The 16,113-nt window shown below is 36.7% G+C and overlaps 2 protein-coding genes across 2 annotated transcripts in view; both read right to left on the minus strand.

Moving 5' to 3' along the window:
- The window catches only part of LOC127517762 (GTPase IMAP family member 9-like), an 86,464-nt gene that overhangs the window by 44,657 nt on the left and 25,694 nt on the right, over positions 1 to 16,113 (minus strand). The window lies entirely within an intron of this gene.
- LOC127517949 (serine/threonine-protein kinase pim-2-like) lies at positions 8,126 to 10,378 on the minus strand. The gene is made up of 8 exons (XM_051904187.1): positions 10,201 to 10,378; positions 10,013 to 10,107; positions 9,775 to 9,825; positions 9,301 to 9,676; positions 9,036 to 9,212; positions 8,763 to 8,851; positions 8,515 to 8,655; positions 8,126 to 8,379 (listed from the first exon to the last, which is right to left on the minus strand). The coding sequence occupies exons 1-6, from the start codon at positions 10,211 to 10,213 to the stop codon at positions 8,763 to 8,765; spliced, it is 801 nt and encodes a 266-aa protein (XP_051760147.1). The 5' UTR covers positions 10,214 to 10,378; the 3' UTR covers positions 8,126 to 8,379; positions 8,515 to 8,655.

The raw sequence follows: 16,113 nt of genomic DNA on the forward strand, positions 1-16,113 counted from the left end.
GTGGAATTTTTAAAATAAAGTGCTGTACATGTAATTCTAAATTATGGTCCATTTCAATTCATTTTTTTTAAATATTGGCTGACACGTTATTTCAATTTACAGTCAAAATCTGTTAAACAACGATTTAAAGCTTATTTCAGTTTACAGTCAAAACATGCTTTCTTAAGTAATGGGTTTACATGTTATGTATATCTATAGTCAAAATTGGTTTAGTTAAGTAACTGTTTAACCATGTTTTTTACATCTACAGTTAAAACATGTTTCATGAAATAAGGGTTCAGACATGTTATTTACATTTTCAGTCAAATAATGGTATTTAATTTAATGGTCTATGCATGTTTCTTAATTACACAGACAAAACATGTCATTTCACTTTAAGCATTTTTTTGTATTGTATAGTCAATGTACCATCTCTCATGTTGCTGTGTAAACATGTTACTTCAGTTCATGGTGTATCACCGTTATTCCCATTAATGGGACGTTTGGCACCCTGTGCTGCCATGCATTGCACCTTTTTTTATGTTTTTACAGTGTACCCAGGTCTCACACACTTAATGAGCATTGACACCCTGTGATGAAATAATCGCTCATGCTTACCAGCCGCTGCTTTCCCAGATAGCAACATAGTGTGGCCCAGATCTGGCCCACATCTGGTACATGTGGATTACACACGGAGCAGATGTGGGCCGGATCTGGGCTGACACTATGTTGCTGTCAGGGTTCTCAGATCGGCTTGGGTTGGATTAAAACTTCATGTTCTGTTGAGTTTGGAAAATTCTTAACACAGTAATCATCAGAATATCCCTTCTCCTGTCTCTGAAAATGTCCAGATTTTTAAATCTTCTTGCAGACAGTCATTTTAGGTGCATTTAGTCAACTAGGTGACTACAGCACATTGAAATTATACATAACTGTGCAAGCAGTTCATTGAACCTTGCCCAACCCTGTTAAATCTGTAATTTCATGATATAATGATATTGATGATTAATGTTGCATTTGTAAAAGTGAGAAAGAGTTGTTTTTTGATTGTAAAGTTGTCAACAGATTTTGGGTGGAACTGGCAGAATTTATCTTAAAGTCAATGAAAGTTAAATACTATTTTGCATTAAAGTACAAAAGTAACAAAGACCTAGAATTCTGTTACAATGGAGGCAAGGACGAGGTGAGGATCTAAATGCAGCAAAAGTTTAAAACATAAACAAAGACAATCCAACCAGGCAAGCGTAAACATAACCCTAACCAGGAAAGCAAACTGCAAAGGCAGCGACTCACAAAAACACAGGGCGATATATACAGGGAAATTAACAAGATGACAAGGAAACAAAAAACGCCTGAGGGAGCAATAAAGACCTAGTCAGGGTTGCTATGGTAATAAACAAGTGAGCTAACACAAACAAGGGAAACAGGAACTTTTTTTGTTTTGCAAATTAAAGATTACAGATATTAAGATATTATTACAGATATACAGAGTGGCCGTTACACCTCGGGTGTGCATTAATAATTCAATGGCCCAGACTCAATTATTCTGCTTATACTACGGTTACCACACCTCAAGACACTGTTTCAAGACATTTGTCAGGTTTTTGTCCTTGAAAACACTCTTTTGTGTGGGACTAATTTCAAAACGTCATTTTAGAGCTAGTAACGGAGGCTTGAGCCATTGATAGCAGACTAATACAGTTATTAACGCAGTTTATCTACCTCAAGAACAGCACCGTTATTACCTCGATGGTGAGAAATGTCATATATCTTTTAAGTTGTTAAACTATTTTACTGTTTAATTCGTCAGAGCAGTGCTGACAACATGTTTCTGTGCGAGCGTGTGTCTGTACCAGTGTGTGTGTGTGTGTGTGTGTGTTTGAGAGAGAGAGAGAGAGAGAGCAGGGGAAAGAGAGTATGACCTTTCAGGTTATAATAAAACGTATTTTGTGGCAAAAACCATGACAATAATTTGACGTTTTTATCCTATTGTTTACTATATTTATTTGCTTAGTCAGTGTCGTTGTGGGTTTTGTTTCTTTTGCTGTTGTAGGTTTTAGGTTGTAAGGACCTTTTGAAATAAATGAAATCAATTTCTCTTTTGCGAGATTACTTCCTCTTCTTGGCTGGGTTACGTTCCTCTGTGTCGTAAACTCTAGCGGCGAGGCTTCTAAACCTTGAATTTTTAGGAGCATGGTATTAAAATGACAGCCGCCACATTTATCAATGTACAATCATTCGTAAAATGGGATTGGCAGCATACAAATGTTTCATGAATCACACTTGAACCCTGTCTGTTAAGATGTTTTCTGGTTTTCCCATCAACACACAAACACAGGTCCACATACTTAATGCTATTGCTATTCTGATCTGTCTTTCTCACTCTGGATCCAAACACAGCACTCACTCGTCTTTCTCTGTCTGAAGCAAAAAAAAAAAAAAACTGCAAAATATCTAGCTATTATCACAACTGTAATGACATAACCGTTTGAAGCACTAAAATATGCATTCAACAGTGTTTTGTTGTAATGTTTGGCTCACTCTGTGTTTAACAATATTGTCTTTGCAAAATAACGCTAGAAACAATTCTGAAGAAAAATAAATAAATTTTAAAGGGGAGTGCGTGCGGCAATGCAACGCTTTTTGCTAGCCACCACAAGAGGAAAAAGAGCAGAAGAAATGTGTGCATGTGCGAATGACTTGAGCCCTTGAAAACAATGTCCACTAGATAGTGCACACGCGCCGTCTTTCTGTGCTCACGGACAAAGGAGTATACTTAAAGGGGCTCTATGTAGGAATGACAATGTATGTCATAAAAGCAAGATGACAACATAAGTTATAACTGTAATTAAACTACCTGCTCTATCTTCATGCAGCATATTCTCTGACTCTGTAGGCATCTTACAACAGTTCCCACACGAGCAATTAATAGATTATCATGACAGAATATGTTAATCAATGACTTTAGGATAGTTAACTCCACACAAAGAGAACCCAAGAGGTGAAACTCTGATGCTTTTTGGGTAACAGCCACTAGGTGGCGCTTCGGTAGTGCAGCAGCCATTTTGGGGTGAAAATGTCAACTGGACAACAGAATCCATCACATCTTAAGGCAGGAACACACCAAGCCGACGCCGACGAACTAGTGGCGACGAAAGCAGACTGTGGGGTTGGCTCACATCAGGCGCCAACCCAACGGCCAAGTAGCACGTCCGTTCTGCACCTGCGTAAGATGAAACGCCTTTCTGTACCAACAGGTGGCAGTAGCTGAACAGCCAATCAGAATGATCAGATGGAAAATTTCTCAAATTCAGTAAATTTTATGACACCTACAGTAACGTTACTGCAGCGGCAAGAAAATAGTAGCCTAATAAACAAAGCAAATTTTCTGTTATGTATGTAAGAATATAAATATATTAATATTTATTTTGCTATTTTATGTAGCCTATTTTATGATCAAAACCATAATACGATAAATTACGATATATCCTATATGATATTTTAAATAAAATATTCCTGTTGTTTAAAAATATTACGTTTATTGTAACGCAAAGCAAACTAATGATTTTTATGTGACCGATGTCTTTGAGAATTTCTTTAGCTAGCCTATATAGGCTATTAGCAATTTACCAAAATATGATAGGCCTGTTAAATAGGCAGCTGGATAAATTTGCTTTAACATAAAATATTTTACCTGCCATGTAAAAAAATTACTGTGACAAAAAATCTCATAAAACAACAAGAACAAAAACTTTTCTGTATTTGACAGGCTCTTTCACTGACTCTATCCAATTTATTTATAGGCCTACATTTTGGTGACTTCTAATTTTCTAAAGATTCACCATGAATTACTGAGTGACGAACTTTTCCCAGAATGGTCATTAATTCATTTACAGGTAACTGCATGATTAATCATAAAATATCATCACGAAATACTTCACAAATGTTATTTGTAGCACTGTAAAACCATGCGAGGCAGTAATCCTCTCAAGACAGGTTTTTTAATGATCCACAAGCTTACCCTTATGAAAAAGAAGTATACTTCAAGTTCATTTTATCAAGTATACTTAAGTAATGTTCAAGTATATTTTTATTCATATAGTAAGTATACTAGTATCAATGTTCTAGTAGTAAACTTGTAAGTGTACTATTTTAATACCGCTTGGGACTAAATTGGCCCAATTGAAGTATACATTTAAGTGTATAACTGTAGCAGTATAAACTTTCTCATTTGTACTGCATCTGTCTTACAAGTAAACTTATAAGTATACTAGTAGTTTACTATTTTAATACTAGTAGTGCATTTTTAGCTATATGAAAGTACACTTTGAAATATACTCTCAGTAAACTACTAGCCTAGTTTAGTGCAAGTATACTTGTAAGTTTTCTTTAAGTGAACATAACATTACACTTATGGTTTACATTTTATATTATTTTTGCACTTTAAGTATACTACTGTGTTCCTATTTAAGTATTATTTTTATACTTGAAATACCTTTAACTGTACTTGAACTCATACATTTTTTATTCTAGCTTCATGAATCCTTTTTTATCAACACTTAAATATGGGTAAGTTTCATTAAAAAAAGGAAACATTTTAAACAAAAAGCTGAGAAAATTGCATTTTTGTCAAAGACTATGTCTGGATGGGATTCAGAACGATGATCAAACACAGATGGAGTAGATCGAGTCCATCAACACCCCAAAGCTTCATAGTCCTCATTCAGTAACGTTAGGCAGTTTTGATTTATATGCTGGTAAATATTTGATGATCGCTTTATTTTACATTTGCGCGAGTAATCTTCTCGCTTGTTTCAGCTTCTTCTTCTCCTGCGTTTTGATCTGGAGATTCTGTACTCTTTCAGAAGATGTGTAACAGCACCCCCTACCGTATATAGCCTGAAAATTCAGTCAATGGCGAGGAAAGAGTGAAGTAGATTTGATGTAAATTCCTATGTACACTACCAGAGGACTAGCCTACACAAAAATTCAGATACTCAGAATTAGGAATATATCTGTTTTCTTTATAAATCAATATTTTCAAACAATGTACTTTTATACTATTCTTTTATAAATTTACTTTTAAGTAGGCCTATATCTCGATCAAAAGACTGAGTCCAAGTACAGGCCAAATATACTTAGACTTTTCTGTCAGTATAACCCTGCTGAAAAACACAGCATGCTGGTAAGGTAGGTTTTGAAGCTGGTATGCTGGTTTAAACTGGTTTATGCTGGTCCTAAACTGGTCCAGGACCTTACCTACCTTTACCAGCATATGCTGTTTTTTTCAGCAGGGAAGTCAAGTATACTTAAGTGCACTTTTAAGTATATTTCTCAGAAGTACATAAAGTATATTTCTGAGAAGTATATAAAAAGTAGACTGAAAGTATACTTTCTTATTTTTAGTTTAAAAAATAAGTATAGGCTACTAATAGCACACTTGAATAAACTTCTTTTTCGTAAGGGTACGTATTAAATATGATTTTTATTTATTTATTTAGCCTGTTTATTGCATCCTCAAATGTTGACTCCAAGCATTTCTACTCATCTGAGGCTGTTAATTTTTGCATAATTAGTACAATAACATATATAGGCCTATCATAAAACACTAAATCACGTGTAGGCTTCAGGTGAAGTAAAATCCTTCATTAGGTACATCTGTCCACTAGGTGGTGTGTTTCTCAAAACAAGTCATACCTGCATCCCAATGAATGTACATACTATCCACCCTATCCGCCCTAAATAGTAGGGTGACCAGACGTCCCCATTTTCCAGGGACAGTCCCAGTTTTTGGTGTTCTGTCCCTGGAAATGTCCCCGTTTTATAGCTCGTTCAAAACAACCCGCATATACATTGCAAAAAGCCCGACGAGCATACAGCAGTGTGCTGGAGAAATTGTGTAGTGATCATGTTCTCCAACAGAGGGGGCTGTGCAGCTACACTTGGTCGCGCGCGCGCCGCTACTTCATGAGGAACGGAATCTGGATCTGGACCACAGCAAAGCGCCATTATCGTCAAATAAATAGATAATAACAAATTAGATTTTGGTGATATTTTGACCACTCAAATAGGAAATGTCCCCAGTTTCCATTTCAGAAATCTGGTCACCTTACTAAATAGGATTGAATATTACTAATGTCACACACTATTTAGTATGGATAGTATTTGCATTGAGACACAGATATACTCTCGGTAAAGTTAGTGACAGCTGGTTCTAATCCTGGGGAAACACTTTCTGCTGAGGCTCATTTGATAACATTGGGGCATTAGACTGGTCCTTAAAGTAAATTAGATTTTCTGAGATGCTTTCAAACTTTATATAGACTTACAAGAGCAGCAAAGCGTGTACTCTAGATAAACAAATTGTATGCATGAGCTGGTATTGGCGCAGTGAACTTTGTGGTTGATTGTCTCTGTTTTTCACTACAGTGAGAGAGAGAGAGAGAGAGAGAGAGTCGTGTCCCTTCAGTTCATTGGGCCTGGTGTACATAAGTGAGTGGGAAAACAAACCAGAGAAACAACAGTAGACTTCTTCCTACACATCTTACTAAATCAGCTCTACAAGTGTTCGCCATATATCTCTGTAAAAATGTTAAGTATGGTATTTTATGTGTTTGAAGCCTATAGATTACATGCTAAAAATCAAATGGGGTAAAGATATTTTTGAATTCAGCATGTCCATGAAGCCTCTTTCTTGTTACTTTTCCTCACACCCAATGTGCTCACTGCTCATTCCTGATCATTTTTGTTGTTGTTGATTTGGACAGTTGGCTGCTGTAGACCTCTTGGTGCCTAAAGTGGGGGAGCTTTTGTGGATCCCTGACTGCGTCCAAAATCACATGCTTCACTACTATAAAGTAGGCACTGCTAGGTCACATGATAATGACAACATTGCAAATGTAATAAGTCAGGAATACATTTATGCTGCACACATTCAAACTATATAGAACTGACTTTTTTAGCGGTCACAAGTACTTATTCAAAACAAGTACCCACTCAAGAGAGAATGTGATTTCGGACGCAGCCGATGAGAGACGAGAGACTAGAACTTCTCAGTCAACGACTAGCACTGTAAGAATCCTTTTTAGAAATATACTAAAAAACAAAAATGATGTAGAAACAATTTTCACTCAGAATTTGCTAGTGAATTTCACAATTATTTAGATTTATTTAGATAAACTTTATTAATCCCCGAGGGGAAATTAAATTGTCATGGCTGGTCAATACAGTGTATGTGTCTTTTTTTCAGATGATGCACACTTTCACAGATGTATTACTAGGAACTATTCCCTCACATACATTATTGAATCTACTTTGTTATTTTTGCTTTTACTGATGCCATTAGTGCAGTGGTTCCCAAACCTGTTCCTGGAGCCCCAACACTGCACATTTTGAATGTCTCCTTTGGCCTTGTCCCAAAAATGACACACTTCATGTGCACTTGACAAGACCAGAGGGTGTCCCATTTGTCATTGTAGTTTTCAGAACGGTGCTCACGAGTGCCCCTATACGCCCTCAATGCGCACTTCTGCTGAACCCGCACTGAAGTGAGCGCCGCTGCAGACTTCTAGCCGACAGTCAAAGGACGCATTACTTCACGAAAGTGTGGACCACGAGGGCTTTGATTTTCATTTGGGACAGGGCCTTTGTCTGACACCCATTTCAGGTCTTGGAGTCTCTACTAATGACCTGAATCAAGTGTGTTTGATTAGGGAAACATACTAAATGTGCAATGCTGGAGAAGCTTCAGAAACAAAACACTTTTATGAAACATATTCATCTTCTCTATTATGCATAGGAGCAGATATTAGTTAACAGCCTCCCTAAAGTGTGTAACAAAAAAAAAAATAAAAAATCTTTTTATTATTTATGATCAATATTGCAAAATCATTAATCACATTTAATACCTGCAAAATAAAATCATTCTCTTTTATAAAATTGTTTCTTTATGGAATTAAATAAATATTCAATGTTAAGATTTACATTTAGGTTTAAGTTTCAATTGAAGGAGTGCAATATGTCAATTTTCATTTATCAATTATGATTAATCTATGTGCTGCAAAACCATGTCTTTTATTGTTTTGAATATCAAGCATAAAATATACAATTTTACACAAGTTGAAGGCACTGTATGGTAACATTTTTGACTCATCAGTAGATCTCTGAAGGCTCTGAAAGCAACCTCTGTGGCTGTTCAGATGAACTAAACTCAAATTATTTGCAAAAGTACAATTATTTATTTTCACATCCTTCGGAAAGCAATATCGCCAGATGCTAGTGTTGCTACTTCAAGCCAAGATGCAAGAGGCTAAAGCGGATGGATGGATGGAGACGCCACTGGATTCAGCCCACAGACACACAGATGAACAGATGACACTTCTGGAGTGACCGCTCTTCCACCTGGAACAAATAAAACAGAAATGAGGTGAGAAAAGTTGCAGTTTCTCATTTTTAGGTGTAAATTATGAAGTGACGTTGAAGAGCTTCAGGAAACCGCATAGAGTTCAATATACTCATAAAATGTTTGTCATTTACCGTCAGTACTTCTGGATGTTTCCATCTCAGTAATTTGGTCCTTCATCTCATCCTGAGCTCTTGTTTTTGGTGGATTTTTTCATCAAACAGAAAGAGATGTCACTGATGTCACTTCTGGAGTGGCTGTGACCGGTCTTACACCTGGAACAAAAGACAGAAATGAGTTTTATTGCTTAAATTCATTACACTTTGAACAGGTGAGATGTTCAAAATACATCTTAAATAGTTTCTAGCTTATGGCTCAGTACCTAAAACCATTCGTGGTAAACAATCCTTTCCAGATCAGGCCGACGCTCAGGCTTCTGCTGCAGAAGAGAGCAGATCAAATGGCAGCAATCTGTGCAGAAAGATGGAGAGATGTCTGATTATTACCGTAAACTTTACATCCACTCCACTGAATCCTTATTCTAAGATCTTCATGTCAGAAAGCCGACAAATTCCTGCATTATCTATACGGCCATCTCCTATAAAGCCTATGAAGTTTAGCATTAGAATTGTACTTGAAGTAATAAACAAATCACCTTCTGTCAAGCCCGGTTTGTACCAGGTGTTCATGTTGATTCTGTACAGGTCAAAAGTATCTGGAAAGTATCCGCACAGCATTCTGAACAAGAGGATCCCCAGAGTCCAGACCGTCGCAGGCTTTCCATGAAACTCGCCCTTCATCCTGTACTCGGGAGGGCAGTACATCATTGTGCCTGGAGGAAAAAGAGTTTGTCCCATGTGTGAGTCTCTAGCGCAGCATGAGTTCACTGATTCACAAGAGTTTTGAGAACTCTTACACACCACAGAATCTCGTGTACGCAGATTCTGTCAGTAGATCGCCGCATCCAAAGTCAATGAGTTTGACTTCGAGGTTATTAAAGTCTATCAGCAGGTTCTCCAATTTGATGTCCCCATGGTAAACCCCACGGCGACAGCACACATCAGCGGCTAGTGTTGCCCCCCACATGATGAGCCGAGCAAAGTTCTCGTCGATGCTGCCGCCGTTGCGTTCCACTAAGCGAGACACATCCATGCTGTGCGAGAAACGCTCGAGGACCATGACGTAGAAGTCCTGCTGGTCTTGCCAGTCCAGCAGCTTGATGATGTCCATCACTGGACCTTTATTGGCCAGGATTGTCAGAGCGACTTCTTTGGGAAGGGGCTCGGGATGATCAGGCTGGAAGAAAGAAACATTATATGATGTTAGATGGTTTTAAACAGGGATTTAACTCAGTTTCGATTGAGTTTGTCTATTGAAAAATCACTTATTCTCACAATGCTGATACACTCCGTGTGTTTTGTCTTTTTGACAAATTTCACTGCCACCTGATGGACAAAACAAAAAGCAATTAATGTGTGTAGAGGTCGTATCATAAATTTCAAGCGAGAGTTTAAGTTCTAACAGATCAAGAGTCCTAAAGAGTGAATATATGATACAGGTAGATGGCTTACGTTGGATAAAGTGAGATAATTCAGATCAAAAACCATTTGCTAAGTAAAAAAGACGTCAGACCTTCTGGCCATCCGCCAAACGAGTGCCTTCATAGACAGCACCAAATCCACCTTGCCCCAGCTTACGGCCAATTGCATATCGGCAGCAAATGTTGTCTATTAAATGATGAACAGAACAAGACGATGTTTAGTGGTGCTGCTTTGCAGATATTGTGAGATTATTGTTGGGGACTGTGTTAGGAAACTCACCCTCAGGTCTCATGTTCACTTCATTACTGTCCAGCGGTTTCGTCAGAGGAGACGTTTCACCTGCTGTCAGACTGACTGGAGCGTCGTGAACATGAGTTTGGAGCTCTTCGAGCACCAGAGGCTCAGCAGCGGGAAGGACTCGAATAACACCGGCAGGAGGTTCCTCGAGATCAATGACCTCTACAGATCTGGAGATGGACTGTAGAGACTTTTGATCTGAAGAGGAGAATATCAGCACAAGAAGTTAGCTAGCAGTCAATTAACTGGTAAAATACTGATTTATTGGGAACAGCGACGCTTTGATATTAAAGTAAGTTACTAATTGTTCATCTATTGATTTTTAAAGTGCAAAAAAGTAGAACTTTATTGATTTTTACACTTAATTATTATAGAGGGTCTGTTTAAAACCATCCTATAGGGGGCAGAAAAGTTCCTGTTACTCATTTAGGTGTAAATTATGAACTTGAAGTGACTTTATAACATAGTTGTGTCATTTACCGTCGGTACTTCTCCTGGGTGTTTCCGTCTCAATATCTTGGTCCTTCATTTCACCCTGATCTGAGCTCTGGTTTTTGGTGGATTTTTTCTTCCCACCGAAAGAGAGCCACTTAAAGAAGTTGCCCCCTTTCTTTTTCTTCTTTTTCGGGCGCGAGTTGGGAAGCACGTCTCCCTCTCCCTCAGCAGCATCAACAGGCTTCTCATCAGGCCGATGAGGATGTTGTTTCTCCGCCGTGCTGCTGCTGCTGGGGTTTGGGTCGTAAACCTGCTCGCTATCCGTAAAAGATCGTACTCGTGAACTTCTCTGTCCCATGATGAACCACTGATGGTATCAATCAATCAGACTAGAGCAGCTACAAACCGAATGAGTGAGTAAAGTGTGAAGAGTTGTCTGGTTTTACACGCGCGACACTGTAAACTCACTTTGACGACATAGTGGCTAACAGACACAGCCTAGCATAGGAGTTTAATTTGAAAAACAACATCAGAACAATGTGTAAGCTAATATTATACCATCCACATGCTTATAGAATTACATCTGAATCTAATGACTGCAATAACTTAAAAAAAAAGAGGAAAAATTGAACTGTGCACGGTTACTAATATTTTTAAATATACAAGTATGTTGGAAATAAATGTATTATATTATCTGTTAAATACATTTTGTTGAAACAACATTTGAAGTGAGCACATTTTTAGAAAATTAGTCTACATATGTTTTAATCAGTTGTGGAATCCAACCATTACACATATTATCTATTGGCTTTCACTTCTTGTCAGTATAATTTCTTTGCTCCACATCAGGTACATAAATTCATCAACTAACCGTTCAGAAGCGTCCTGTTTCATTCGACATGTTGTCACTTCTTCTCGAGTCCCTCCATCATTGTCCACCTTCGGTTTGAACATAAAAGGCTGAACAGTTTCTGACATTTTCAGTGAGTCTGAGGTAATCGGAGCCGCTAACAGGAGCTCTTGAAACTCCGCCCTCTTTGTAGGAGCAGCAGCTCGTTTGCATTTAAAGGGACACACACAAAAACAGCGCGTTTGCTCACCCTCAAAAAGTGACAAATTTAACAAGCTATAAAATATTATCTGTGGGGTATTTTGAGCTAAAACTTAACATACACACTCTGGGAACACCAGAGACTTATATGACCCCTTTAATGAACAAGTTTTATTTTCATCATTTTATTTATTTTGTACTCTTATAACACAAGATGCTTTTCAGTTTTGTAGCTGATTGTGACCAAATATCTTTTGTTTGTTTTTTATCAGCCCTGCAAAAAAATATGACCTATGCAAGAGTGTATTCTGTTTACTGCTTAGTGCTTACTACACCACAGGAGGCTGTACTGTACCAACCAGGGGACTAAATGCCACTAGGTGGAAAAAAACTGTAATTTGCACTACTGTCTGTTCAAAATAAATGAAAAGTAACCTAGAATTGTGGATTTGTTGCTTTTCCGGTAACACTTTAGGGTCCAATTCTCACTATTAACTAGTTGCTTATCATATTACTAGGACATTGGCTGTTTATTAGTACTTATAAAGCACATATTAATGCCTTATTCTGCATGATCATATTCTACATCCCTTAATCCTACCCAATACCTATATTTAACAACTATACTATTATTAAGCAGTAATTAGGGGTTTATTGAGGCAAAAGTTAAAGTTAATAGTTAGTTAATAGTGAGAATTGGACTGGTATGAACATTTTTTCTATTGTACCGAACTCATATTGAACCATGACCCCAAAACCGAGTTACGTACCAAACCATGATGTCTACCATTACATCCCTAATAATTATATGAACAAAACTATCATATGTAAAATGGTGGGTAAACGTGTACTTACTCTTTTTGATTTTCAGTTGGGGTGCTGCGTGCCCTCCTGCAAATTTAGCAAATTAAAAAAAAGTGCAAATTGCAGGTGAATGCGTAAGTATAATACCAGTAGCCTATATGCATAACTGTCAGGAAATTACAGGTTTTTTTATTCGCTTTGGTATTATTTTCACAAGTATGGTGTACATTTTCAAAACTCTTAGTACTAATATCACAACAGATCATCAAAAATGCACTTTTTTCAAACGTTTCAGCATATTTTCAATTGTTTTAGTACAATACACAAAATCACAAAGTATCCTTTTCACAATACAAAATAAGTGTTTCATCTATATAAATGTTTCATTCACAGTAACTGCCTTTCATAATGCTATTACTGTCAAACTTTTTATTTGCATCTCTTCTCGTTCAGTTTAATACATTTGTCTATTATTTAATCCAACTGGACTTGATTAAATGATTAATCAATGAGTCATTTGGTACACCTATAGATTTCTATAGATTTAGTTTCTTTAGGCATAGATCCTATAGAAATTATTTGCAATTTCCGATATGGATAACCAAATGTAATGAATTATAAGCAATTGTCTTAGATGATGACCACAATTTTCAAAGTGTGTGTGTGTGTGAGGTCCTGGTAAACACTGCATTGTGAACCAAATGTCCCAAAAAAGATGGTAATACCAGTAATTTTAGACCTTGTTTGGACTTTTTTTTTTGTTTTTTTTGTCCCCATGAGGAAAACGGCTTATAAATCATATGAAATAATATTTTTATAAAATGTAAAAATGCAGAAAGTTTTCTGTGATGGGTAGGTTTAGGGGTAGGGTTAGTGTATGGGGATAGAGTTTGATATTACAGGGGTGTAATTATTTCTGAGGTGGCATCTGTAACCTGTGTAATTATTTCAGCATCAAGGGTGATTTGAAACATGTATCTTGCATTGTTTGCTATTGAATTAACTGAATGTTGAAAGTACTAAACTGAAAGAAGAACATACTGTTGTGTTTTGGTGATTAAACCAAATGTTCTCATTACATATCACAATGATCTTGTGTTTGAAACAGTGATTATGTAAAATGAAAATATGTACAGCTAGAATGAAAGCATGAGATCAGGATTTGAAAGAATGACTAGCTGTGTTACAAGTGTGATCAGTTTGGATTTGGTTGGATTTCACCCTTGTTGCTGAAATAATTACACAGGCTACGGATGCCACATTAGAAAATGCACTTACATTACCTAAATTACATAATTGACAAAATCCATAATGTTTGTAATAATATCTATTCAGTGTGTTATCAAAAGGTGTAAAGTATGACACAGTCGTAAGATTTTGTGTAGAACAGCGTGTGCTGGCAATACAGTAAATGTTCTCACTGTAACATATGACTGAATTTATACTGTAGTTGATCTTTACAGATGAAGGGTGAGTTACAGTAATGAGGCAGTCTCTCTCTACCATGGTAATGCCGCTAATCAGTCTTATGTTATACAGTCAGTTATACAGTCACTCTATGCTGCTCTGTTAGTGGGGACATTTGGTTCACAATGCAGGGTTTACCATGACCCCCACACACTATATCAGCTGCTTTGTTTAAAAAAAAACAAAAAAAAAAAACATACAATTTACTGGTGACTTATTTTAAAAAACTGTTCTATTGCGCTTCTGATTTGGCAGTGAAATCCTTCACATCTTACGCACCCAAAAACGGCGAATTTCACTGCCAAATCAGAAGCGCAATAGAACAGTTTTTCAAATCAAGTCACCAGTAAATTGTATGGCTCCTACAGTAAATGTTGTATGGTCTTATATATGTTTTATTTTACCAGTTGTGGATTAACCGTTCAACCATCTGAGGTAACGTAGTTAGCCTACTTTGAGTATTTCCATATTATGCAACTTTACACATTTATTAATAGTAAATTAATAATTAATAAATTTAAGATCATCATGTTTGCAGCGAACAATATCTTTCAGACCTAGTGGAGTAATAGTAATAATAGTATCTAGGTCTGAATTGAAATATATATATATTGTACATTTTAATGGATCACGCTACAAATTTTCAGAGTTAAATTAACTCTATTTTGAGTAGAAATTTAACACTGCTCAACACTGAAGAGTGTTACTAGAGTTTAACACTACAGGAAAATTAACTCCGATTAGTGTTAATATTTCACTTATGTAGAGTTTATTTACATTTGTAATAGTGAAAAATTCTCTCAAATTTTAAAACCCAATTGGTGTTTTCAAAACAGAAAAGAAAACAAGTTCAACGACATCACATTTAAAACATTTATTTAAACGCTGTCAGTCTCAAGAAACATACACGTATATGCACAAAAATACATCACATCTGCATGAAATGACAATACATCACTATATGCAGTACAGTCAACATCTTTGTTGTACACTGTGGTCTGAATGAAAGTGTACATCTTGTGTAGAATAGTGTTATAAGTGGTGCCTAAAAACAAAGTGTGCCTTAAAAAGTTAGTTCACCAAAAAATGAAAATTCTCTCCTTAATAACTCACCCTCATGTCGTTCCAAACCTATAAGGCTTTTGTTCATTTTCAGAACACAAATGAAGATATTTTTGATGAAATCTGGGAGACTTGTCACTTCATTGACAGCCTACACCACTTTCAAGGCCCAGAAAGGCAGTAAAGACATCATTAAAGTAACCCATGTGACTCTGGTGATTTAACTTCAGTTTTATGAAGCAATGCAAAACGGGACGTGCGTACATGAGAGCACCACGACACATGAGTGATTTGTTGAAATGAAAGCAGTCGTTGTTGTGTGAATGCGTGTATAAAGTTGAGGTTAAACCAATAGAGTCACATGGATTACTTTAATGTCTCATTACTACCTTTCTGGGCCTTGAATGTGCTAGTTGTGTAAACTGTCAACAGAGGGACAGAAATCTCTCAGATTTCATTAAAATATCTTCATTGGTGTTTCGAAGATGAACGAAGGTCTTACGGGTTTGGAACGGCATGAGGGAGAGTTAATGACAGAATTTTCATTTTTGGGTAAATTAATCCCATTAAAAATTTCATCAAAGGCATCAAGAGAAGAGGCTGACTTGCATGGAATGACATGTTGATCAAGAATGAAGAACTGGTGAACTGAATTCTTCTTCCCACAGCATAGGGCTGAGCACTTCCCTATGATGCTCCTCAATGCTTGTTTCACTCTGAGAAAACCAAGCAAATTGCAGAGGACTAATATGTTAAAGAAAACTACAAGAAAATTATAATAAAAATAATAATAAATAAAAACAAACCTTCTAGAAGACAAGATATCCCTATTTGAGACGTAGATGCCTTTTCTGGCCTTGACAAGACAATCCTTTTCCTGATGAACAACAAAGCATTTTAAGATCAACACTGCTTAAAGAATGCTATATGAAGTTAATCCTTAGTCACATTTAAAGGGTTAGTTCACCCCAAAATGAAAATTCTCACCCTCATGTCGTTCCAAACCCATAAGACTTTTGTTCTTCTTTGGAACACAAATTATGATATTTTTGATGACAGAATGCTGTCAGATTTCC

The sequence above is a fragment of the Ctenopharyngodon idella genome, chromosome 8 (genome assembly GCF_019924925.1).
Source record: "Ctenopharyngodon idella isolate HZGC_01 chromosome 8, HZGC01, whole genome shotgun sequence".
Classification (NCBI taxonomy): Eukaryota; Metazoa; Chordata; class Actinopteri; order Cypriniformes; family Xenocyprididae; genus Ctenopharyngodon; species Ctenopharyngodon idella.